We start from the raw sequence: 25,620 nt of genomic DNA on the forward strand, positions 1-25,620 counted from the left end.
CTCGTCGTCTCCGACTGCCGTGACAGGAACTTATCCGCGGCCGGCAAACACAGCACCGACGCCATCGAAAAAGAACAGGAGGAGGAATTATTGGCCAGCGCAACAACATATCCGCGGCCGGCAAACACAGCTCTGCCGCCGTAGCCGTCGACGAGCTAAACCTAGACGAACCTAGCTACTCTATACACAAACAAGCCGCCAAAGGTCAGCCCGCCCTCCTCCTACAACGCCGGCGAGGGCGTCAGAGGATTTGGGCCGGCCAAATCTGCGCCCGAAAGCACTCGCCCTCTTTCCCCTCTGTCACAACTGTAGCAAACAAACTGTAGCAGGGAAGAGAAGAGTCGAGAGACTCGCTGTTGCGGTCTACCGTAACTTCCCGAAGTTAGATGGGAACCCCCAGTTGGATTGGGCCTAGCAAGGATTCTACATTACGTAAATCATTTATTAATTGTATTTATATTATATTAATTGTAAAAGTAGACGATGGAGCAGCTTCCACAACATCCGGCACGACTGCCGCCGCAACGTTTGGTCTTGCTGCTCCCATTACTGGCGAACCCCAGAAATCCCATTCACCCCCAAGATCCTCGCCTCCATCGATGCCTCCGACGATGAGCGGCGCCCCGGACTCTCCGCGCGAAGCCATTCTCCTATTTCCGGCCCCGGATGCTGCTTGGGAGAAGGCGCCCAGGGCGGCGTCCCAGCCACGGGCCGGCCGCGGCAAGAAGCCGGCGGTCGGGCCCGTGCGGGTGTGGTCGGAGGCGGATGAGGTCCGCATCCTCGAGGGCCTCGCCGCGTACGCCGCGGACCACGGCGCTCCGCCAGTCCGGTCCCAGCTCCACGCCGCGCTCGAGGGCTGCCGCCTGGACAAGGCGGAGTTCACCGTCACGGAGATCTACGAGAAGGTGCGGCGGCTCCGGACCAAGTACTGCAACCTGCGCGACGCCAGGGGTCCGCCCGTGCCGGAAGGCGGCGCTGATGACGGCGCTGAGGTGCGCAAGTACGAGCTCTCGGCGGCGATTTGGGGCGACCAGCCGGCCAATGTCGCCAAGAAAGGGCGCAGCACCAGCGCCGGTGCAATGCCTCCCAAAGCAGGCGGCGCCGGCGCACGCGTGCGCAGGGGGTTCGAGGAGCTGCAGGGCCTTTTCCCCAATCTTGCCAGTAAAGTTGATAAAATCACCAACGACGAGACTCTGCAACCAGTGCTGAAGAGGGCTTTTGAACTTATCGATGACCAAAAAGCAGGTGAATTGGATGCCAAAGTGAAGAAACACAAGATTAGGGAGGTGCAGGCGAAGATGAACAGAGACGCCCTGAGGGTTGAGGTATTTAAAACGCTTATCAGATCCATGGACTGACAAGGCTTCAGTGGTGTAAAGTATATGATGGGTTAGGTATCTTTTGTGGGAAATGAAATCTCTAGGATTGGAATTATCTTTGCCAAGTTGATTACTAGACTCTAGTAAGATGCCAATGATCTTGTTTTGATACCATCAACCTGTTGGTCTTTACTCTAGTAGGTATCATGCTTATCAGATACACGGATCGACAAGGCTTTAATATACCATTATGGGTGGGTATCTTTTGTTGAAATGAACTCCCTAGGAACCATGGTTGACTCTTGTAGGACTATGGTGATCTTGTTTTGCTACCAGTGTTTTCTTGATGCATGGATCAATGTCCATGGGAAAACACCAGCATGGCTTATGTCCTGAGAACACATTGCTTTAAATATTTTGGCCAAAGCTTCTTACTAGAGTAGTTGGATAGTGATTTCTCCAGTAAATTTATCATTTCCCTAATCATAGCCAGAAACCTTTTTTTTTTCTTCATACAGAAAGATAAACTAAGGTTCCGACACATGTGGGGGTCAACTTCACTCCTATTCCCCCTTAATACATAGGCAACACACCAGTGTGTGGACCTGTTAAGTTCTGTCGCTGACAATTGGTAAAGATAGTGTTGAGTTCTGCCACTAACAGTTGGTAAGGTTAGTACCACTACCAACAGCCAAAAGCTCAGACAGAAACAAGAACCTGCCATAGTCATGGCTGTCCGTGTCACTACCAGATCCAACTGATTATGAACTTTTGAAATTCATCCAACAGTGTTCGTGAATTCTTGCTTATTGTATTTGGCAATGACTAAATTTCCAGTGTGTTTTTGGTTTCACCTGCATGCTGTCTGGGACCACGTCTAATCCTGATCATTGGCACATGTGAGGATTAGACAGTATCCTCAAGTCTGAGTTGTTTTGTCATCATCTGAAGGGACCACATACCAACCTGTCTCTCTTTCTCTCCCATTTTCCTCATCTTTTTTACTCCTACCACGTGCTTTCAACTCACTCCAGCCATCAAGGATTTGGGGTTCATTGATGATGAGCTGGGAATGGTGCCGCCAAATCAATGCCCCACCAGATCCCTACAGAGATGATGGAGCAGCACCAAAATCCGGTGGAAGTGACACTCCTAACCCAAGGAGAAACCTTGGGAGATCGAAAGCATGTGCTGGTATACGCAACATGCAGCACCGTGCGTGCTCCATGGATGTTCAGATCAGTTGCCAACAAATCAATTTTAGGAGTGGGAAAGCCTTCACCATCATCATTTCGAGCTCTCCCTCTCTCCTAGTTCGTCTCTTCCCTCTTTCTCCTTCAATATTACTCACCCCGTGTTCCAAAGCTTTTTTTTCTTTTTGAAAGACACCTGATGTTCCAAAGCTTGTTGATGTGTTCGTCTGATCATTGATTTTGGGGAGAGAGAAAAATGGAGTTGACTCCCTTCTCGGCTCAATGGAGGAAGTTTGGTAAGTTTTGCGGTGCAATTTTTTTTAATCACAGAAAAAATGGTGATTTTAATAGATTCATCAAAGACCAAGAGTGGTTGTTCACTTGTTTGGGGCTATTCCATCGGTGAGAGATTATGTGGTTGGGGTGTGATGTGCTTATGATACAATAATCTAGCTTATATTTCTGGTTAATTTTGAATAGGGAATCTTATAAATTTCTTTAGTAGTTAGTTTCAGCATAGTTATGCTCATTTTCCTTTGGTATTTTCTTAAATCAGCTTGTATATCGCATTACAAAGATCTTGGTACTCAGCTGGAAATCTATCCATCCATCCATCCATGCTAACTACGAAATTGCAACTTTGATATCACCCTATTTTTATCCCAAAGAAGAGGAAAGCAAGTAGGCACAATAGAGAAGATATATCAACATATACATGTGGATTCACTATTGTTCTCTTCTAAATATTAAGAATATTTGGGCATATATCTTTTTTTCGCAATGTATCATGTTTTTGCCTTTTTGAAACTCCTAAAGGAAAAATAGATGCACCCTATGATCAAAATATTGCCCTGCATCTGTTCACCTGGCCACCTTTCTGTAATAGGTTAAACCACCTTTTTTTCATACTGCTTGGTTTCATACCCAATTGCACACAAGGTGAAGAAAGTGTTTTGTCTTGATGCTCAGCGCTGATATGTTTGAACTGCAGCTACTATTGTTAGTTCAAAAAATTGGGAGAAGATTTTGCTTTGTACCTAGAGTTGCTTAGCTAGCCAACATAGCAAATTTATGTATGTGTTACTTGATCAATAATGGGCCACATACATAATGCATTGGTTCTGTTGTAGTCATCACTGATAAATGAAATATGTATGTGTCAGATTTTTGCAATTGGGAGTAATCTGATTAACCATAACCTAATGTTCACATTAGGCAAAACTACTATTTTCAATCAGGAAAAGTAATAATCCTAACTGGGGCTAGTTATTCACTGTTTCAGTTATAGGCAAATCAAAAATTTTCTAATTATACATATCGTGCTGTTTCAGTTAGGAAGCTCAACTATCTAGACCAGAAAAACGGATCATAAACCAATTTTTGGCTCCTTGTGTATCAGAATATAAAAGAATCTCTAGCACATGAAAGTAGTTTATAATACCTTTTTTACCATTCCAGTTCATGAAATGATCAATAAAAAATGTGCATACTTGAATATATTCCGAAGAATTGAAGATTTCTGCAGAGATCATGGGGTGTGTTAAAATAGAGTGCAGAATTATACAGTGTCATGTACAGACTACAGGGACAGCAGTGATCGATTTTACAAGTCCATCCCTTCCTCATGTCTTGTACTTTTAATGTCATGATTATGCGCGCACCTATCTGATACCACATAATGTATGTTTCTGCTATTTCTGAAGGGCTGATCCTTCTATTTGTTCATCCTTTTTTCATAAGAGCATAGACGATTGTCATGTTAATTTGTGATGCATATGATCTGTTGCAAATTTGTGGAAAGTGAATACTGCAGTCTGAAATTATGGGCAATTTGTTTCGTGTTGTCTATATGACTATATATTTGGTCGTGTTGATTTATGGAATCTGTGCGAAGAGAATACTCCAGTTTCTTATATGAAAGTGCAGTGTTTTGAGGTCAGAGAATGAACCAAGAGAGGGCGAAAATTTTGCTAGATACTCAGACCTGCACTCCGAGGTCAAAACCTCAACGCGAGGGGAGGCCATTGTGTCCATTGACGAGCTCTGCAGGCACAGTGCTGCCAATGGTGTTTCAATCTTCTAACAGAGACAGCTTGGAGTGTTTTCAGGGTGTGTTAGTGTCACAGACCCTTCAATTCTGTAATTTTTTATATTATAGGAGCTCTTTACCTCTTTTTTTTCTTTTTAATATATATTGATGCGCAGTTCTCGCTCACGTTCGAGACAAAAAATAAGTGGGGGTACTGATGCATTTGGGCTAGTTAACCGTTCTTGGGCTGTCCCTGTGGGCCTCTCGCTTTATGTTTAATGGGCCAATACACAAGAGTTAGATTTAGTTCCATCCATTTTCCAGCCCAATAAGTACAGCCCACATGTCGCAGCCTATTTGTCAAATTCCTTTGCACAAACGGGCCCTCCGGCCATTTTATTTGGTTTAAGTCCAGAAATGTGTTTTGGAATAGTGCCGCCTAGAAAATATATGTGCACTTTCTCCAATCATTCTAATCACCACCATGATTCAAATGGATTTGAAAACCATTACACGAACCGAAATGAAAGAAATCTGTGGTTGAAGATTTGGAATCAAATGGACAGGACTTACTCATCTCACCGCCGCCAACCAAACTTTGACACGCATTCGCGAATGCCGGCGGACGTCGAGTTTGAAGATTGTACAAGTACAAAATCTTTTTATAATCTAATCTAGTAGGCACATCATATCATATATGTACCCCTGATTTATATAGTATACTACAAATAAAATATGGGTCGGCCTATGCAAGTGTGACAAAACCTAAGCATTGGCCTCTTTTGCCACCGAGAGGGAAAAAAAACTACTCCCTCCGATTTTTTTTAAATGACGTTAGGACATCAAACTTTAGTTTATTTGTAGTGTAAAGTTTTGTCTGAAACGTCAAATATTAAGGTACGGAGGTAGTATTAGTGTCACACACACACTGTCATATTATCAGCCTAATATATGTATTGTGCTAGGACAAACAAGCTAAGTTGAGTTCGTTGTCCGTTGCTGCTTTGCTTTTACATACTGTGGAATATGAAATTTTCAGCAGCGGATAGATGAATGGCCATGGCCATGGATGGAGGGAAAAAATATGGTTGTGCCATCTTATTAGCAAAGGCACAGTACATTATAACCATCTGACACGGCAAACAGTTTTGCCCTTGTGCATATATATATATATACCCTTTGTTGATCCCTGGAGGCTGGGATCATATCGCAGCGACATTAAGTTCGAAAAAAAATGCAGCGACGTCAGCATTATTTTCAGCAGAATACTACAACTATTTTTTTTTTTTGAAAACTCAGAATAGCAATGGCACGAACGCATAGAGTACTCTTTATGTGGCCCACCTGTCTTGTCCTATATGTTGAGACAGAATTTTACAGGGATGGGTGCGCAAACAGAATCACCCCACGCGGAGCGGCGGAGCCCGAAAACACAATGCGAGAACCAAAACAAGTGGTACCTCCCGTACTCGATCGACAACAATTCGAATTTTACGCTGGACAGGCACTGCCAGTGCATCCTCCCTTTCACCATCACAGCTAGGGCAGGGAACACGACGACATCAATTCCCTCCTCAAAAGTACAAATAATGATCCATGCCGCATCTATCAGGCCGGGAATTACCAAAAAAAAAACACGCTTGCATTTCACGTCTACATCCTAATTAAACCTTCCTTGGAAAAGGTGAACTGATCCCTGTTGCTGTTCTTCTACTGGATCTCCTTTAATTTGCTAGGTGCTGTTTGGTTGGGCCATTTGTCTCGTACGGATACACTCATGAAATATGTTTGGTTGGGTTAGGCCATCCCAATCCATAGTATCTATAGGTGGTGTCTAATGAAAAAAGAGAGCAAGAAATTACTCATGGACAGTACCTCCCCGATGTATAGTTTCTATGACAAGTGAAGCAAACAAATCTCATCCAATTCACTCTCTTCTCTCTCCTTACCTCATCCTATCACTCTTCTCCCTTTTTTGGTTCTTGTATAGACATGGTGTCTTGTATGAGAAACCATGTCTAACTTTTGCCTCATTTAACTCTCTTGCCATGTCACCAAATTAATCATGTGACAGCTTTATTAATGTTATGGACAATATCCTACTAGGAGGGTTGGAGATGGTCTTAAGCTAGTTTCAATGGGAATTTTAAGGAGAGTTTCATGACATTAAATATTATCAATTTTGCTGACTTAACAAGGAGAGAAGAATGAAGTTTCATGGAATGTAAGGGGAGCTTCATCACAAAAAAACTCATCTGGCACAGTTACCTACTTTACACCAGTATTATGAGGGGGTGGGGACCTGACGAAATCATACGTTGTAGCGAGAGAAAGCATGAGAAAGAGTGGAGCAGACGGCTCGAAACACTCAATTAATTGTGGTTTTTCTATTCCTCTAGTTTTCTCCTCTTTTCTCATTAATCGAGCTGCCATGTTAGCATTTTAATTAGCTGGTATCTTATTTAATAGAGATAAATCACCATTAATGTCCCATTGGAACTATCCTAAATGATTCACAGCGTGATTTGATACAACATTGTGTAAAGTCGATACCGTACCTGACTCTGCATTAGAACAAGTATTATGATAGGTTACAAGCAGGCTGTGAATCCTACATGGAGGATATATAGAGAGAAAGAAGTGGGCGCTTCACAAATCGCCGGCTAAGATGAGCACTTTATTCTCTGCTCGTGGGCTAACACCATCGTACCCGCTGGCTTGCAGCCTGCAATAGCGCGCGGAGCGAGCGCATGGCCACGCGTCTTAGCTAGCTGGCCGCGTGTAACACCCGGTTTATAAAAGGACATAAACCGACCAATCATATACGTGCCAGGATCAAGTCACACGTATATACAACAGAATGAACAGTATATCACAGCACATATCACGTAAAAAGATATAATAAAGCGAGTACGAATGTTATTTATTACATTAATAACAAAATGTCTGGTACAGCGGAAGCGTAAAAACATATACGAGAAACTCGAAAGCTAGGCGCCACAGGGACGTCGACTGGGAGACGAACACCTAGAAGTCCTCGTACTCCTAGTAGCTCCGGGTGAACTCCCTCGCGTCGGCAGGAACTGAGCAGCAGTAGAGTATCCCCAAGAGGAAAAAGAGTAGAATAGGCAAGAGTGAATACACAACTTGTACTCAACAAGTATAACACAAACTATGAGGCTCTAAGGGTGGCTGACTCAACTGCATTAGCTTTTAATCTTAGCAAAATTTTATTAAAGCTATTTACTACAAGTTGATGAATTACCATAAACCCAGTTACATAGTAATTAATCAAAATTAACCATGAACCACTGAGAACCAAACCGAAACCACCAAGGTAACCCCACTAATCAAAAGGAGGATCTGGGCTGCTCATGACCGTGAGCACGGCTAGTATACCAGTTTTACACTCTGCAGAGGTTGCACATCTTTACCCACAAGTCGTGAGCTACGCTAGTTGTTCATCACACTTCCTTAGGTGAGATGACTAGCAAACTCACTACGAGGCCGTTACAAAGGATCACGTTGGTAAGGGGTAACCGCTAAGGATTCAGGCTCCGCAACGATGGGGCCCACCTCGAGGGGGTACAAGATAACACAGACCAAGCCTCGTAGCGCAGGGACCATTGAAGCTCACCCCCCTCTTGCCCCGTCGGTAAGTTACTCCCGAACCAAAATGACCTAATTAGTAAGCCAAGACCGTCCCATTGCAGTCTTGTGGTTGCGCGGTTGTCCCAGGTTGTCGCTCTAATGACGTACGGTCCTTATGGAGAGTAGCTAGCACATAACACAGTGCGAGCCCTCTAAACCAAGTTTCTAGAAAAACCAATTTTAACGAGACGTGAGCCATTCAAACGGGCCACTCCCAGAATTAAGTTGCATATACCATTAATCAAATTAATTAAAAAAGAAAATTATGTGTGAGAGCGCAGCAACCTAGCGCAACTAACCAAAATGCAACCCAAGGGATATATAAAGGATACAAGGTGGCTAGGAGAGTCCTTATAGGTATACAGTATTAAAATGTAGTATGAAAATGTATTTAAAGTGATGGGTGTTGTTCATGTTATACTTGCTTTCCTCAAACTGCTCCTGCTGCTGCTCAAACTGATCTGAAGATGGATGCTGCTCCGGGTACTGGTACTCCTCTGAAGGATCAACGTCTACTCACGATCGTAACGCCAAAACAAGTCCAGCACATACACATACATGCAAACAAAGGCAAACACTAAAAAACAGTACAACAATACATGAAAACAGCAAACAAAACTAGTCTAGAACTATTCTACGCGTTACAACGATCGCATGGACATAAAGAATGCCTAAAACGGAGCTAGAACATAAAAACTACGCTTAAACCAAGATCTAGGGGCTTTTCTGTAAGAAAAATAGAGTTTCTGGGGGTTTTCTACAAAAACCAGGGACCTATACGTAAATCAAGGATAGATCTAGGGTCTAACGTGCAAAAACACCAAGGCTGGACGGCAGGTTCTATTTATATAAAGCTCAGGGGTCTAAGTGTTAAAAACAGGGCATGTATTGAATTACTTTTACACTGACCTGGACGGCGGGTTTATTTCAAAAGAGTTCAGGGACTCTTCAACAAAAAGTCCACAGCGAACCGGTACGCGCTGATATCGGCCGTCGGATCTAGATCTGGCGGCTCGTCCTCGATTTGTTCAAGATCTAATCTGGGACGCTTGTTTCAGATCGGGCGGCTCTGGATGGATTGGGGCGCAGGCGGCGGCGCTGGGTCGCCGGGGATGAGTTCCCGCGGCGGCGCGCGGCTGGAGCTCACCGGAGTTCACCAATTCCGGTGCTCGATGGGTAAAATCGACCCGAGTTTTTGCTTGGGAGAAAGAGCGTTGCATGCGTGACCCACTGGTGATCTAAGTGCGGCTCGGGAAGACTCTGGTCGCCGAGCGGGATGGCGGTGGCGGCCCTGCACGGCGAGATTCGCCGGCGCAAGCCGTTCGGGCCGGGTACGTGCGGCTCCGTGGGTGCAAAGTTGCGCAAAAGCAAAAGGGAGGCGGGCCGAAACTTACCAAGGGCGCGGGGCGGTCGAGGTTGCAGCGCAGAGGCATCGACGGCGGGGTCCGGCGGCGGCGCTCAGAGCTGCTCGCGTGGTCCGGGGGCTAGCGCCGTCCTCCGAGCTTCCAGATCCCACAGGCGGCCTCGCAGGGTTCCTGCGGGCGGTCCGGCGCGATTCCGGCGAGGTGAGCGCCCGGGGTTGGTGCAGAGGGCTCAGGAGGCGAACTGGGGCTACGGTGAAGCCCCTGCGGGGGTTGAGGTGGTCCAGGGTGCGGCGGGGCGGCGTGTTCACGGTGGCGCAGCACTCTGATCCGAGCAAAGTGGTGCGGTGGTGAGCTAGGGTAGGAGGCTGCGGTGGCGTAGGTGGAGTGGAGAGCCCGGGGTGCGGCTGCGGCGGTATTTGTAGGGCGGCCGCTTGATTGGGGCGCGCGGGCGAGGGAAAGGGATCCCGGCGATCTCGCCGGCGATCTCGGGCGTGAGCTAGTGCAGGGGGGAGGGGGGAAGGAAAGGTGGAGGGGATGGCGCTGACCTGTGGGCCATGTTGGTCAGCGACACAGGGGTCGGCGTAGGCGTCCGCGTGGGGGAAGGACTTGGCGCCGATAGGCGGGCCAGGCTGGTCAGAGGCGGGGCGAAAGCGGGATGCGTTGCGTCGATCTGCAGCGGCTGACACGCGGGCCCTAGGTGTCAGCGTCAGGGCGCGCACGCGCAGGCGTGGAGAGAGCGGGAGCTGGGCTGAGCGCGCCGTGCGGGTAGCTGGGCCGCGCGGTGAGAGAGGGCAAGCTGGGCGAGCGGGACTGGGAAGGAGTGGGAGCGGGCTGGGCCGCCGGGGTGAGGAGGTGGGCCGGTGCGGGAGAGAGGAAGAGGAGGAATGGGCCGGCCGGGTTTGGGCTGTTGGGCTGGGTTGGGTTCCCTTCTTCTTTTCCTATTTCTTTCCTCTTTTCTATTTCTTCTTCTTTTTCAAACTCCACACAAACTATTTGAATTCAAATGAAATTTGAATTCAAACTCCTATGCACTCAACCAAATAAAAAGTATGCACCAGCATATATGCACAAACATTGTAACCCTATGATAAATTTTAATTACTTAGGAAAGAAAATTAATTTAAAAGCAAGACTAAGCATATAAACCTTAGAAAATTAGATAAAGCCCATTAAATTTATTATTAATTGCTAAAATTTAAATTAAATTTATTATTAATTGTTAAAATTTAAATTAGAGTGTTACACCGCAGCAAGGGGCGGAGCTGCATGGTTGCGTCGCGGTCCCACGACCCCGAAGGATTTCTATAAAATCGTGGCACATTTAGATCGAACGGGGCACGCCACGATTTATATACCTAAATGTGGCATCATCATGAATTCTAAACGGGCACGAGTGCACGACACATTCGATCTATACATTTCGAAAAAAGAAAATCAAACAGGCGCCATGATCATCAGTGAACAGTGTGGTTGGGATTTTAAACCGGAGGGACCTGACCACAGCTGCGCTCCTCTGCACCGCGCATATATCGGCCGTACCGTACCAGACACACATTATTATCACCATGCCCATCAATTATATTCTTGTTGACACGGGAGTATACATTTCAAAAATCAAACAAGTGGATCGCTCTCGCACCAAGAGGAGGGTACTCCGACCGTATATGTAGATACACCCACATGGCCAACGCCGACAAAAGAAAATCGCGTACAGGCGATGGCGATCCACCGCCGAAGTAGGCCACGCCGGCCGTCACTTCACTGTGCACCAGCACCGGCACCGGCAGGCCAGGGGCACGCATCTCGATGCGCGGACCGTTGCGCAGGCAGAAGCTGCGTGGCCTGCAGCCAACCTCTGCATAGCAGCAGCAGAGCAGGGCATGGTGGTGAAGTGAGCGCCCCCGCTGTTTCCGTTGAGATCCGCTGCCCGCCTGACGTCACGCTCCGCGCCCGTCCACCACAACGGCTACCTCGCCTGTCAGGTGCGGCGGCCGGCGCAGGCGGGGGCAGATCCGGATTCCTCCGCCACGCACACGGCCACGCTCACGCACTCCCCGAGGAGCGCCTCCAGGACCCGCTCCGCCACCTCCTCCGCCACGTCCGCGGCCTCTTGCGCCACCGCCGGGTGCCTTTCCAGCCGCCGCACGCGCGCCGCCTCCAGGTCCGCCGCCACCAGCGCGTCGATGTCGCCCACCACCTGGCAGTCCGCCGCCGGGAAGCTCCGCACCTTCCGCCACACCATCCCCAGCAGCGGCGGGCCGCTCGGCTCCGGCGCCGGCGCCGGCGAGTCCAGCCCCAGCAGCAGGTCCGCCAGCAGCTCCTGCGCCAGGTGGAACAGCAGCTTCCGGTTCCACCGGTGCCGGAGGGGGCCCAGCCGCGCCTCGTCCGCGGGGAGCTCCAGCTCCAGGAGGTGGAACACGATCGGGTCCACCGGCGACGCCACCGAGTTGTGGCCCTTGAACGGCCGCCGGGGCGGCGGCGCCGACCGCATGAACCCGCCGCGCTCCAGCACCGAACGGAGGTACCCGTACTCGGGGTCCTCCTCCAGCGGCACCGCGGCAGACCCTGAGCTGCTCGCCGGCGCGGATGGCAGGGCCACCACCGGTGACGCCGACGCCGACGCGGGAGCCTGTCCTCCGGCGGCAGCTGGCTGCTTCTTGATCCGCGTAGCGAAGCGCTCGCACCCGTCCGGTTTCCTCGCTCTCGTGGGCGGATCGAGCGGCGGCGGCGGGGGCGGCGGCCGCGACGGCTTGGCCCGCTGCGGCGGCGGAGGCTGCCTCGGAGCCAGTGGCACCCTGCAGGGGCTCTGTGACGGAGGATGCTCAGTGGTGCCTTGCTGCACTTTCGCCGCCGACATCGGCTTGCCACCTGCTGCTTGGACGACGACAAGCTTGTGCTTGTCCTCCACAGCCGCCGGAGCTGGGGCGGCGGGGCTCGTCAGCACGTTCTCCTTGTTGTCGTTGAAGACGCTGCTGCGCCTCTTCTCCGGCGCCGGCGACGAGGATCTGCTCTTACTACTCTTGGACGAGGACTTGCGGCTGGCGACGTTCTCCTTGGCCTGCCTGAGGATCTCGCGCGCGTGCTCCTTGGCCGCCCTCTCGTCCTGCCGCCGCCGCCGGCTGCACGCATTCTTCATCTTGCCGGCGGAGGAGGACGTGGGCGAGCTGGGCATAGACATGTACTGCGCCGCCCGGTCGAGGACGCTCTCCTTGAGCGCCTGCAGCGACAGCCTGGGCCCGTCCCACGACGCCCGCGCCGACGTGGACGCGCGCGGCGGCGTGTCCGGCAGGGACCGCGCCTCGCCGCCGCCGACGTTGCAGCTCAGGCTCCGCAGCGGCTCCCGGTTCATGGACTCCGGGATGACGCGCTTCTTCTTCTCCGCCTTGGCGGCCGACGCCGGCGCCGAGCGGCAGTTGCGGTTCTCCTTCTTGGAGGAGGAGGCGGGCTGCTTCCTGTACTGCTGCGCCGCGGACGGCGAGGGCTGCTGGGAGTCCGGCAGGCCGTCGATGCCCATGAGGCGCGCGACGAGGCCGGGCGTCCTGGGCGTCTCGGCCTCGGAGGACTGCGCGGTGGGCTTTGGGCGGCGCAGGTTGGTCCGCGCCAGGGCGTCGAACACCGGCTCGATCTGCACGCCGATCTGATCGCACAGGCAGAGAGATGGATCGGAGGAGATCAACTCAATTTAAAAGGGAATGGGAATTTATTCTTTAGCAATCGGATTCGGTAAGCAATTAAGCAATCGGATGCAGTAGGAAGAACGCAAGCAAACAAGCATGCAATTCACCTGGATGTCGTTGGGGTTGTCGGCGTCGAGGTCGAGGCTGTTCCTGGGTGCCTCGAATCCGCTCTTGCCGCCGCCGCCGTCGCGGCGGGGGCTGAGGAAGCCGTGCGGCGTGACGACGGCGGCGTTGGAGGAGGCCGGCGGGCGGCCGACGCAGCCGGCGCCGGGCGCGAAGATGAGGTAGTGCACCATGGACATGCAGCCGATGGGCGGGTCCGCCGCCGACGCTTGCTCCGGCCGGGGCGTGGCGGGCGCGGAGGAGGCGCGGCGCCGCGAGTACCAGAAGGACGACGACGACGACGACTGCTGCTTGGTTCTCCCCATGCTGCAGGTTGCCAATGCAAGTGGTTGAATTGCAGCAAGGACTAGCTCTTTTTGATAGATGGTGGGTAGACGAAGATGGGCTAGCTGCCGAGGTATGGTAGCTAATAGCTAAGGCTTGTCAAGGTGATGGTTTCTGGTGGTACGAGCAACGAGGTGTTGCCTTGGTATGGTAGCTATCTCCTGGAGGGAGGGAAGAGGCGGCGAGATCAGAGCAAGTTTGAAGTTGGACAGAGAGAGAGAGAGAGAGAGAGAGAGAGAGAGAGAGAGAGAGAGAGAGAGAGAGGGATATGTGGCTGAAGGAGTAAGTAAGTAGTGTGTTTGGTGAGGAAGTAGTTAAGCTTGGGAAGGGAGATGCCGGGATATAAGTATATAACAAATATGAGAGAAATTGCAGTCCACTAGTAGTAGTACCAGGGATGGTGATCTGATGAGCTCAGCATTGGGAATCTATCTATGTCAACAAGACAACATCTCTGAATCGGGGCGAGGAAGGGAATTGCAGTCATATCTACGAATCTCCTGTAGAAAAATGAAGAGTAGAGCAGGCAACAGGTAGGGTAAAGCTGTTAATTATGCCGTCTGTCACGGCCTCTGCTGCCTCTTGTGTGTGAGTAGCTATCAACTTGAATTTCAGCGCCCTTCTACCGTTGGGTTGGGTGCCGCGCGCGACCCACACAGGAGTACAGGACCCCATGCACATGCCTGGTCTCTCATCTCGATCATGGACATGCATGCATGGTCCCTGCTGTTAGCAATGCAAGCTAGCTTTGGGTAGTTTAATTTATTATATACAGTAGTATGCTCTAGTAATTTTTTTTGTTGAAAAGCTATGCTCTAGTAATTAATTTGAAAGAGGATATATATATATATAGTTGAACAAGCTAATAAGGGCGGTCACGCATGCATGCTGTCATCCCATTGCATTATTGTATCTTAATTATCCGCCTTGGCACGTGGTGTGCTTTATGTGCGTGTGTGATTCCAATTTGAAAGCTGACGCACCAGCATAGTATATACTAGTACTATACACTACTACCGTGGCACGCAGCATATCCCCTGCTGGCGTACAATTAAAAACAAACAATGCATTAGCCGCCGATGGCCCTAGCATAATACCGTTGGTAGTACATTGTGTTGTGTCAATCAATGTAAATGGAAATTAAATCAGGTACTGCTAGCTAGCTGCAGTAACATTTGTACACGGAAATTAAAAGATCTTCGTCGTAGCTCATATACATAGCTTTTGAACAACCCCAGCAAAGTTAGCTTGGAAACATAGTAATTCACCCAAATAAAACAGCTTTACTAGCGAAGCAAAACCGGTGAAACAAAAAAAAAGCTTTACAACAACCGGTCCTGATCAACGATTTTCTAGTACGGTAGGTTTCTCTAGGTTTGGGAGCCGGCCGGCCTGGGAAAGCTCAGTCGTCCAACGACAACAGAGATGCAAAGCTGCATATAAAAGGAACCATGGCATGGGGCTGTGGCAGAGGTGACGACGATATGACGACGGACGAGGAGGGGAGGGAGGGATGATTCCAGTGACCAAACGGCTCTCACCTCCACGACCCACTGCACCCATGTCCGGCCGGGCTCTGATTTGATTTAATTAGTTAATCCGATGCGATCCCCAGGCAGGCTGTCGCCTCGCGTTAATCACCCTAGATTGACTACTCCACGAGAGAGACAGAGAGAGAGATGAGGTCGGCGTGATGGCAGCGAGCGAGAGCTAGTAATTAAATTCATCGAGGTAATTAGCGGATAACGGACCCTCGCTCCGATCCTGCAGCTAGGGGATGACGTTTTGCGCTCCCATTGGCCGCACGGCACTCACCATACTACGTAGTAACAACTTGTACTACGATTTTTTGGCCCACGGTAAATCCCAAGGAATCTCTCTCTCTCTCTCTCTCCCCCCCCCCCCCCCCCCACCCCAAGCGGCCGGGCCTACAACAGAACAGGGCAGCTCAAGGTAGCAGTGAGCAAGCTCCCCTGCTAATTTAGAAATGTAGAGTTTTGCTTTTTTTACGACGCTGCACTACTGCTAATACCTACCAGTAGTAGAGTAATTACTCCATTTGGACACATCATTGTTTCGTTCATGCTGCACATCAGCGTGCGGATCTAGTGGTGGCCGTAGCTAATTAAAGCTTGACACTGTAATTCGCGAAAATGTTTGGGTTTTGACACTGTAGCACTTTCGTTGTTATTTGACAATTAATATCCAATTATTAACTAATTAGACTTAAAAGATTCGTCTCGTGCTAATCAGTTAGACCGTGTAATTAGTTGTTTTTTTCAACTATATTTAATGCTTCATGCATGTGTCAAAAAATTCGATGTGACGGGTACTTTAGAAATTTTTTTGGGAACTAAACAGGGCCTTATTATACCCCTGTCTTTGTAGTGCCGTCGATTTGCCAATTTGGATGGATGCATCGTTCGTTCAAACCAGCTGCAACAACTAACACTATGTACCTGCAGTATATAATTAAGTAATAAACTACTTAATTAATAAAGCTGGTGTATGTACTGTACAGCATCGATCACATTCACTTGCAGCAGGTATCCATATCTGCATCAGCTGGCTGCCCGATCATCACATACTGAATTGGGTTAATTACGTTGGGTCCGGATTATTTATTCAAAACTGGCTGTAAGAAACATGGCCCCATTAGATCATAATAGTAATTTTGGTGATTGTGTGATAACATAATCAATGTGACTAATAATGTTTGTGAGCTTAAGTTTATAGAATTCCTAGGTCCTTTCGATGGAGTCTAAACCACACCCAAGAGGTTCAAATCACTGTTAAGTTGTATAAATCATAGTGAAAATCTAGACAAATTGTACAACCGGCTGTAGAAAAATAGCCGGCCGGTTAAATTGACCGTATCAAGATTGAATGGGTCAATGCAATGCAGAATTGCAACGGCGATCAAATGAAGAGAAGCCCAGAAGCACCAGCTTGTTAAACCGACGCTATAAACAGTAAGCGCCAGTGCAATTTCCAATTTGCCCAATTATATGGCAGTAGCACCGGTTGAACTGATGGTGCAAAAAAATATGTCCTGCAAGCGTGCTCAAGCAGTAGAAGAGTTCAAGCGACAAATCCTTCAGGGCTGATTGAACCGACACCTGTCGGTGCAAGACTTCGTTGCGTTGATTTTAGCAAAAGGGGAACATTAGGATTCAACGGCTAGCAGGCAGGCTGAGTGTGACTAGTTAAACCGATGAGTAGTGACCAGTTTAACTGACATTTTATGCCCTTTTGCAAAAAGGCAGGCAATATCTAAAAGCCGCCTTCTAGCCTATACAAGGGCCAAGCCACCCGAGAATGCCACCGGGGTCAGCTTTATTGCATGTCGGGGTCAACTTTATTGTGGAACAGTGCGAAAGAGCGATTTACCACTGATTTTGCAAAATTTCGTCGGGGTCAGCGGACCCCAGCGGCTAGCTGCAGCTTCGCCCCTGAGCCTATATAAGCGTCTCACCCTACGTCATTTGAGGTTGCTGGACTTGAAAAAAATAACCTATACATTGAAGAACACATCTAAGCCACCAGAGTGCAAATTGATCACATCCATAGATCTTAGCACATTTTTTGGTAGTGTTAGTGTTAGATTACCTCTAGAGAGAGTAAGAAAGCAAGGTGTAGCTACCTTGTGTGTTGGTTCTAGAGTGAACCACTATTGTAATCTTAGAGTGCCGGCCCCTTGGAGTCCCGCTGGTAGCTCGCTGGCACATCGTCGTCGCTCCAGCTTGGTATGGAGCGGCGACAACGGCTTTGTGCGGGGATGTAGAGACCCTCTTTCTTCGTGGAAAAGCTTCTTGATGGAGATGACATCAAGGCAACCTGGGAACTTGGCGTGAGCCTTAGTCGCCAAGCCTTTGTGGCAAGTTAAGGGGTGTTGCGGAAGAGATATGATGATCACGAAGCAATACTTTTAGTAAGTGCTTCAACAATGTGGACTAGAGGTGGCTTTTAGTGCTTACCGATGCCACGAGATAAATTCTTGTATCAAGAGTTCGCTTCCTCCATCTCCTTCTTTACATTTTCACATTTCTTACTTGCTCGTGGGCCTTTACTTTCTTAGAGTAGTTCCAAGCTAGAATTGGACATAGGATGCAAAAGTTATTTTGGGACGAGGGTTTAATTTTACACTAGATAAACAATTGGACATAAGATTTTAATTTAGTCTAATTCACCCCCTCCCGCTATTGGACTACTAGCACCGATTTCTTTTAGCAGAGTCGTACATGCATTCAGGAATTGAAATGAACACAATTAACACCTCTAGTTATGTAACTACTAGAAAATATAATTAATCATCCAACGCAGAGCATAAGGCAGCAGAGGCAATCGATCGATATATTCAGGGTCCATACAGCCTGTGGTACTACGTACTGCACATGATCAATTCAATGGCCGCGGGGTGGTGGTGCTGGTCTACAATATACACTACCAGTACAAAATTCAAATTAAGCAAGGTACCTGCACCTAATATTTATTACCCTGGCCTGTGCATTCAAGGAGTAATGACTACCTGCTTTATTAACGGTTGGTAATAAGCAATGGAAAAAATAACGGAGCACGAATACAAACTGCACGTTAGTTGACGACTACTGTCAATTTTATCGTCTTCATGTGCTGGCTTAATTTATCCCTTGCTTGGACATACTCCTACAATTTATTATCTCACTTGCTTGATAAACCATAAGTACTAGCCCAATACTGATTTTGTGGTCGACCGTTCGCAGCGGTCGACACGTTGCCCTGTGCGCGTGGGGCCAGTGGGCCGCGCAAGCCCTTCACTTTCACCTTCTCTTTTCTAACTTTTGTATGTTCTAATTTTTATCTTCAACTTTCTTGTTTCATCATTTTTTGTTTTTCAGAAATTTTGTATTCAAAAAATTTTCTCCAAATTTCTATCCCATAATATTTTGCTTGGACCTTTTGGCTCCCAAATGTTTGCTTGTACAAAAATTTTGCACCATGACTTTTCTTTGCAAAACTTATAGTCGAATTTTTTTACAGAATCCTTTTGTTCAGAGTTTTTTCTTCCAACTTTTCCCTTAAAGCTTTGTTCAGAATTGTTTGTATTAGTTTGGTTAACTTTTTATTTGTGCAGTATGTTTATCTTAGTGGTATGTTTATGTTACAAAACCCCATAAAATTTGCCTGTCCCTGTGCCTATATTTATATATTTATTTATGTCTCGTGTATGTTGGTCAGTTTTAGAGTGTCAGCATGCAGTGACTTAATGGTATACATTGGCCTGTAGGAGCAAGAAAATTCTGAAAACAGAGGAAACGAACGAATTGGCCGAGCAGAGTCGTAGTAGAAACGTATAGAGCGCGCTAGAGACCGGGCAGGCAGCTAGCCGAACTGAATGCTGTGTGTAAGGCATCCCTGGGGGTAGCTGAGCAGAGAGAACCCAGCTAGCGGTCAGCTCGCTAGCAGGTAGCAGAGGCAGAGGAAAGGAAGATCCAACCAACAGCACCGCACCGGCCGTGGGCAACGATACCAGTGCTGCACTGCAGGAGCACAGAAGAGCAGGCAGGCATGTCTCTGGTCCCGTAAGTTCCAGAGTGCAACCTGGAGTAGCTCTATATATGCCGCAACAAACTGGGCATGATTCCCAAGGAGAAGAGTGAGTAGTAGCGATGCAAGTCAGGGTGGCGGGGTGATTGGTGAATGGTGATGCGTCTCGAACTCGATTGATCGGTCATGCTCATGCATTGCACGCATGGCTGTAGCATAAATCTTGCTGGGAAGTCAAGTTGCCCCTGGGTAACTGTACCCGTTTGTCACCGCCCGTGATAAATGGGTATCGTATGAATGTACTCATCTCGAATGGATGGGGATGGATATATCCATTTCAAGGAGGGTATGGATAGGATATTACTAGATACTCCGTATACCTATTCCTCCCCGTGGCCAAACTGCAGGCCGCTGGAGACCTCGCGAGTACCCATTAATTGAACACTTCACCCTTTTCAGCTTCTTGCACAAGTCGATCTTTGCCTCTCTTAACTTGTGAAAGAATAGACATTATATATGAGGCACTCATCTTGTTCCTACTGCAAGGCCGCATGTGAATCCCTGCAAATTGATGGTTATGCTTAAGAGCAACTCCAATAGCTTATGTAAATCACCGTGGATAGGTACAAAAAGAGAAAAGATCCTAAAACTCATTTCCAACAGCTTATGCAAAGTCATGGCGTCGCTATCTCCTTCTGCATCCCGGCATTCCCGGTAGGCATCTTTGCCTATGCCCCGTTGTTCGCCATCCTCCTGTTCGTGCGTGGTCCTCCTATTCCCGCCACACTTGTCACCCTCCCGCACCCGGCCGGCGACGGACCCGCGGCGGCGGAGGTCGCGCCCGTCGGCGGCAGAGCTCGGACCCGCGGTGGGGGAGCTCGTGCCCGCGCTCGGACCCGCCGGTAGGGGAGCTCGCACCCGCCGGCGGCGGAGCTCGGGCCCGCGGCGGAAGCTCGGACCTGCCGGTGGGGGAGCTCGCACCCGCTGGCGACAGAGCTCGCGCTTGCAGCGGGAGCTCGGACCCAGACCGGCAGCAGAGCTCGCGCTTCCGGCGGGAGCTCGGACCCGGACCGGCGGCGGAGCTCGCGCTCGCCGGCGGGGGAGCTCGCACCCGGACCGCCGGCGGAGCTCGGCCCGGCGGGAGGGAGACAAGAGGGAGGGGATGGGAGGGAGGTGATTTGAAGAATAGTTTGGATAAACTGTTGGTTTTCCTACCCCTTGAGAAGCTATTTACTTTTTTACATATGCTTTGACCTCTTCATTTAGCTAGGTTTTTAAGCTAAGCTTTTGGAGATGCCCTAAACAATGACATTGCCATTCAGTTTTGTTAGGCAAAAATGGCGATGGAAGTCGGCAAGGAAGGCAACGGGTGATCGAAATTAGTAGGAAGCGTCCATCTTGCATCCGATGACGGTTGTCAAATAATATAAAGACACCGATTAGCTCCTAAGCTCTTTGTCCCACGATAAATAGTGTCATTTCTTAATTTTAAGAATCAAGCAACAATCTCTCACTGCTGTACATAGCTGACTAGGCTTTGTATGGTTATTCATATCCACTACTGGAAACCGCTACTTCCCCTACCAATTTTTTGTTTCCCTGGGAACGATTGATCTGGCATAGGGACTAATAGTTTCCTAGAGTGATATATGAAAACCGTAGGGAAACTATAACTTTCCCTAGGATTTACAACTCTCGTAGGGAGGATTGTCCACCCTCGTGCCACGTCGGCGCACCGGTGGCTCCCTAGGAAAGGCGGGTATGTCGTAGGGAACCAGTCAAAAAAATATCGCCGCTACTTCACCAATCCCTCCCACGCCGATGAAGCCAAAATGGCCGCCGCCCTCCCCCGCGCGCACGCGGCCACGAAATTCTGCTACGCGCCCTCCTAAAGCCCACCACCATAAAACTCCTTCGCGGGTGCCCCCAATTCTTCCTACTGCTGCCACAAATCCTCTCCCCTGAACCCTCCAAATCCTTCCCCCAGAAGCTGCCTCCAAATCCTCCACCCAAATCTTTGCATCCCCGCCTGAATCCTCCCCTCCCCCGCCCCCAAAACCAGCCGGCCACCAAGCCATGGCCTGGCCGCCCCAAACCCTACTGCCACAACCCAACCCGTAGTGCAACTCCAAGTCGCTGCCAAGATTGGAGGACGAGGAGGAGGTTTGTGTCCGCGAGCAGGAGAGGGAGGATCTGCATTTGCGGAGGAGGCAAGGGAGGTCGGCCACTGCAGTTGTTCGAGGAGATCTTGGTGCATGCTGTGCAAAGAAAGAAGAAAGGAAGGGGGATAAATCCTGCTATTCAACGAGTCTTGGAAGTAATAAGGTAATTTCCATGATTTTGGTGCAGGCCTACATCTATTAAATTGTAGTGTGCACCATGACTAAGTACCTGCATTTTTGGAGAAGGCAAGGGAGCTTGCTCACTGCAGCTGCTGTTCAAGGATAGGAGATCTTGGTGGTGTGCAAAGGAAGGAGAAGGCAAGGGAGAGAAATTGAACTGTTCAACAGTGGTTAAAGGTATGAAGAAAATTTCTTTGATCTGGTTGCTTTGTAGGTCTACATATGTTAAAATATTGTTTGCATTGGGATCAGTATGAGATGGTTCTGTTGTTGCTTTGGGTGATGATTTTTTAAAGATGTCTATGTGATCCCAAGGCAGTTCTTTAGCTCATGGATCAGTATGGACCTGCACTATTAAATTGATAAGCCACTTTTGCTGATTTTTTAAGTGAGTTTCATAATCCAATGAACTATTAAATTTTACAAGCTCCATCTAATGATTTTTATTGATGATACATACTTACATTTTTAGGAATGACAATCTCACACCGGGCTACATGTTCTTCTAGCAATTCAGCAAGACAGAACACAACTTTGAGTCAATATGAACCCGCTGATGATCCTTCAGGAGATGACGAAATTGAAGAAGGCTACTTGCGAGGTAGTGCAGATCTTCCTCCAATTATCTCCAATGAGCAAGGTCTTCCTCCAATTATCTCCAGTGAGCAAGATCGTCCATTGATTATGCCAGATGAAAACTCATGAGTTTGTAAAACTTTACATTGTAATTTCCTGCAAAAATGCACTCTATAGTCATCACATTCATTAATTGAGTTGTGTGTTTATATTGCAAGGCATTGGTCTGAGGTTAAGGGAAGGACTCCATCAAGTGTGTTAACATGTTTACTGAAGAGTTGTCATCCATGTTTGATTAGGTATAGAGGAAAGGTTGTGGTGGCATCTACATAGAAACATTATCAGGCAGCATAGGACACAGATGGAAAATCCGTAGCTGAGATTGTCGAAGAAGGTTTTTGGGTAATCCTCTCCACATATGCTGCCTTACATACTATCACCAACTGAACTGAAATAAAAAATAAATGACATGTTTATTTTCCTCTACTTGCATCTTAGGTTCAGATTTGATCCATCAAAGGAAGCTGAGTCAAGAGACAATGTTGGTGTGAGTTGTGGACTACTCCTAGGGAGCATCATGTATTATGCAAGAATCAATGCTACAATTTCTCATTTCCGCAACATGGAGAACAGAAACATGACAAGATTGCTGGGTAGTTTTATTTGACGAGGGAGGAGTACATTGCACAACGCCACGTCTGGTGCAAACAATATTGTTGGGATTCTATTCCACAGCATGGAGCAGTCTTAGATTCAAGGAAAGGTCTAAGAAAAATCGTACAAATCGCTACAGCAGAAGATTCAAAACTCACAGAGGAGGTTCTAGCTCTATCGCAACAATACGACAAAGGCTGGTTAATGTTTGCTTACTGAGTCAAAGTTGGTTATTCTTTACAGAAATTTTTACTGATTTGATATTTTTTTAACATGTAGTCTAAGAAGTTAGGAAGACAAATAACTGATGTCGGGGCATGGGTTCATATTCACAGAGGTACAAATCCTGAAGATATTACTTCATTAAACATGGAAGAAGCCACAACATGCCTGGTAAGTGCAATACAATGCCTTCTGTTAAGCAGTAACATGATAAAACTAAATCGTTGAATCTATATCATGTTGAATCTTGTGGGCAAGACCCTTTCTTTTGAATTAAATTAAGTTAGTTGTCCTTTACTGTTGTCATTTACCAGCCATATTTTCAAGTATTGAAGAAACAAAATTCCACATGTAGATATTGATTTTCTATATTCTTAATTTTTGTACTGTTCAAAGTTGTTCCAGTCACTCTTGTTCTTATTAATTTGGATGTGTACTCTTTCCATTTGCTCTCTAAATGGCACAGGAGAATTATAAAACCAGGGCTATGGAATTAAATGGAGCCGACTTTGATTGGCTGCACTCTCCAGTGGACGTTAGAGCCCTTTACCATTGCTCTTGTATTCGGCGACATGGAAAATGGGCTATATTTAATCGCATTGTGAATGATAAAGTGGCCCTTGCTGAGTTGAAGCGAAGTCATGCCTCAATGGATGCACAGCGGCAACATCAAGAGGAAGAGAACCAAATGAGAAAGGAAGCTCGTGATAGTTGTATGGCTAAGGATTTTGCACAGAGAATGTTCGAATGGGGTAGAATTGTACATGATCACTATGACAACATGCGGAGGTTTATGGAAGTAAGAGTGAGACATCCTTCTGTGTTCATTCTAGTACCAATTATGCAATTTTCAAGTTACATGCATCAAATTTCAATATATTTCAGGCTGTTGCTTTGCACAGTGGCATGCCAGCCACATCTATTCCTCCACTCCTGCCTCCCATGCTTCAGCCTGCGACATATGGTGTTTCACCATCTCCATGTCCCTCTCTTGAAAATGTAAGTTCCATGAGATGTGTCTTTTTGTAACCTGGTATGCTTTGAATAACCGTTGGGTGAAGAAAACTGATATATTTTTTGTTAGGCAAATAAAATCAATTACTGAACTCTCACTATATCCATGCTAATGATACTATGTTTCTAAATATCACCAATTACTGAAGGACATGATTTCAACTAATCTGAATTTTTTTAGCTATCTGGTTGTTCCAATTTTTGTCTATAATAGTGAAGAATATTTGTACCATATTGGCTATTATAGTTTGGTAGAAATATGCGTGTAGTATGGTTAAATATGATGGCAGAAATATGTGCTGCACTTATTTCATTCATTTGATTTCCTTCTTTTCTTAATGATTAAGCATGACATTTATTTCTTTGTGTAGGCTGGTACTTTTGGCTCATGCATTCGAGGGGAAACCCCAGAAGAAACATTGAGCAGGATTGCTTATGGTGGATTTGGTGTCCATGTGAATGCAAATGGTGGCAGCAATAGTCCTCCTATGAATGCAACTAACAACAATGATGGTGGTCCTGTCAATGCAACCACAAGTGGTGGTGCCAACTACTCTCTTGAAGCTGAGGGTGTCCCGCTATTTTGAAGTCGTGTTATCCAATTATGCCACATGTGCATTTTGGTGAATCAGATCTTTTGCATGCCCTGATGTTAGATGAACTTGTAGGGCTTGGCTTAGCACAGAGTGTTAGTGCTATTAGTAATGGTGAATCAGATCTTTTGCATGCCCTGATGTTATATGAACCTGTAGGGCTTGGCTTAGCACAGAGTGTTAGTGCTATTAGTAATGCCTTCTGTGTTAGCTGTTTTTATCTGATTTTGGCTAAATCTAAAAACTTGATGATTGCTGACTGAACTCCTAGAGCTGGTGTTTACTGTAATTTTTTGACCTGCATGGAGCAGATTAATGTTATATGGCAATACAACTTCACCATAAATTAGTTGGTGAATGTTTATTTTCCTTACTGTTCATGCTATGTGATTTAGGTTTAAATTTAAATTTAAATTTCAAATCACAATTCAGAATTCAATTTAAAAACTGAATTCAAATTTGAATACGGAGTAAAATCCGAAAGCACGAAAGCATGGTAGTGCCTTAACAGTTTCGCTAGGAGATTGGAAACGTAGGGAAAGAAACTTTACACATAGCATGTGATGCAATGTTAGATTGTTTCCCTACAACTCCAGTTTTGTAGGAAAAGTATCTTTCCCTAGGTTTTAGTCAGCAAATCATAGGGCACGCTTCCTTTCCCGTCAAAAGCGGCCCTACAGATCTTTCCCTACAAATATTCCTAGGGAAAGAGTGTCCCTACCGTATTTTAGCCTTTTCCTAGGAAATCTAGTAGTTACAGGGCCGTTTCTAGTAGTGATCCTGGGTTATATGCCATTGCGGCCTTGCCCATGTCCATCATATATTTCTTCATTACCCAATGTGTATGGACAAATTAAAGCGCGCAGATGAAAGTGATCGGGTGCTCTAGCCTAACAGGGGGAGGGGTGAATTAGACTCTCTAAAACCTTAACATATAGCTCCAACTAGTTTGCACAAAAATTTAAACTAAAACATTCTATCTAGATGTACAATTATGGTTCTTCTAGTGTGAA

General features: G+C 47.4%; 3 protein-coding genes across 26 annotated transcripts; 2 read left to right on the top strand and 1 right to left on the bottom strand.

Annotated features, from left to right (window-relative positions):
• Nucleotides 1-474: 474 nt before the first annotated feature.
• Nucleotides 475-1,593, top strand: LOC120683561. The gene has a single exon (XM_039965643.1). It carries the CDS (start codon nt 600-602, stop codon nt 1,356-1,358), a length of 759 nt encoding a protein of 252 aa, XP_039821577.1. The 5' UTR covers nt 475-599; the 3' UTR covers nt 1,359-1,593.
• Nucleotides 1,594-10,933: 9,340 nt separating this feature from the next.
• On the bottom strand, nt 10,934-13,908 carry LOC120683313 (formin-like protein 5). Its single transcript, XM_039965384.1, has 2 exons — nt 13,341-13,908; nt 10,934-13,193 (listed from the first exon to the last, which is right to left on the bottom strand). The coding sequence occupies exons 1-2, from the start codon at nt 13,659-13,661 to the stop codon at nt 11,535-11,537; spliced, it is 1,980 nt and encodes a 659-aa protein (XP_039821318.1). The 5' UTR covers nt 13,662-13,908; the 3' UTR covers nt 10,934-11,534.
• A 7,125-nt stretch (nt 13,909-21,033) lies between these two features.
• On the top strand, nt 21,034-24,953 carry LOC120682404. Of its 24 annotated transcripts, none has more exons than XM_039964290.1 (9): nt 21,034-21,531; nt 21,615-21,725; nt 22,021-22,272; nt 22,424-22,526; nt 22,623-22,978; nt 23,058-23,171; nt 23,467-23,805; nt 23,886-23,999; nt 24,386-24,953. In XM_039964290.1, the coding sequence occupies exons 6-9, from the start codon at nt 23,148-23,150 to the stop codon at nt 24,599-24,601; spliced, it is 693 nt and encodes a 230-aa protein (XP_039820224.1). In that variant the 5' UTR covers nt 21,034-21,531; nt 21,615-21,725; nt 22,021-22,272; nt 22,424-22,526; nt 22,623-22,978; nt 23,058-23,147; the 3' UTR covers nt 24,602-24,953. The 24 variants fall into 24 exon arrangements, with proteins under 24 accessions (XP_039820224.1, XP_039820218.1, XP_039820234.1 ...); XM_039964284.1 differs by having other exon boundaries at nt 22,021-22,253; nt 22,343-22,526; XM_039964300.1 differs by having other exon boundaries at nt 22,021-22,253; nt 22,343-22,526; nt 22,629-22,978.
• Nucleotides 24,954-25,620: the final 667 nt, after the last annotated feature.

This window comes from Panicum virgatum, chromosome 7N (assembly GCF_016808335.1).
Source record: "Panicum virgatum strain AP13 chromosome 7N, P.virgatum_v5, whole genome shotgun sequence".
NCBI lineage: Eukaryota > Viridiplantae > Streptophyta > Magnoliopsida > Poales > Poaceae > Panicum > Panicum virgatum.

Excerpts from the sequence above, each read along its gene's own strand:
- LOC120683561 (XM_039965643.1), top strand. The coding sequence starts at position 600 with ATGCCTCCGACGATGAGCGGCGCCCCGGACTCTCCGCGCGAAGCCATT.
- LOC120683313 (XM_039965384.1), bottom strand. The coding sequence starts at position 13,661 with ATGGGGAGAACCAAGCAGCAGTCGTCGTCGTCGTCGTCCTTCTGGTAC. Across the intron at positions 13,194-13,340 it reads ACAACCCCAACGACATCCAG|ATCGGCGTGCAGATCGAGCC; the intron begins GTGAATTGCATG and ends CTGTGCGATCAG.
- LOC120682404 (XM_039964290.1), top strand. The coding sequence starts at position 23,148 with ATGGAAGAAGCCACAACATGCCTG. Across the intron at positions 23,172-23,466 it reads AAGAAGCCACAACATGCCTG|GAGAATTATAAAACCAGGGC; the intron begins GTAAGTGCAATA and ends TAAATGGCACAG. Across the intron at positions 23,806-23,885 it reads GGAGGTTTATGGAAGTAAGA|GCTGTTGCTTTGCACAGTGG; the intron begins GTGAGACATCCT and ends AATATATTTCAG.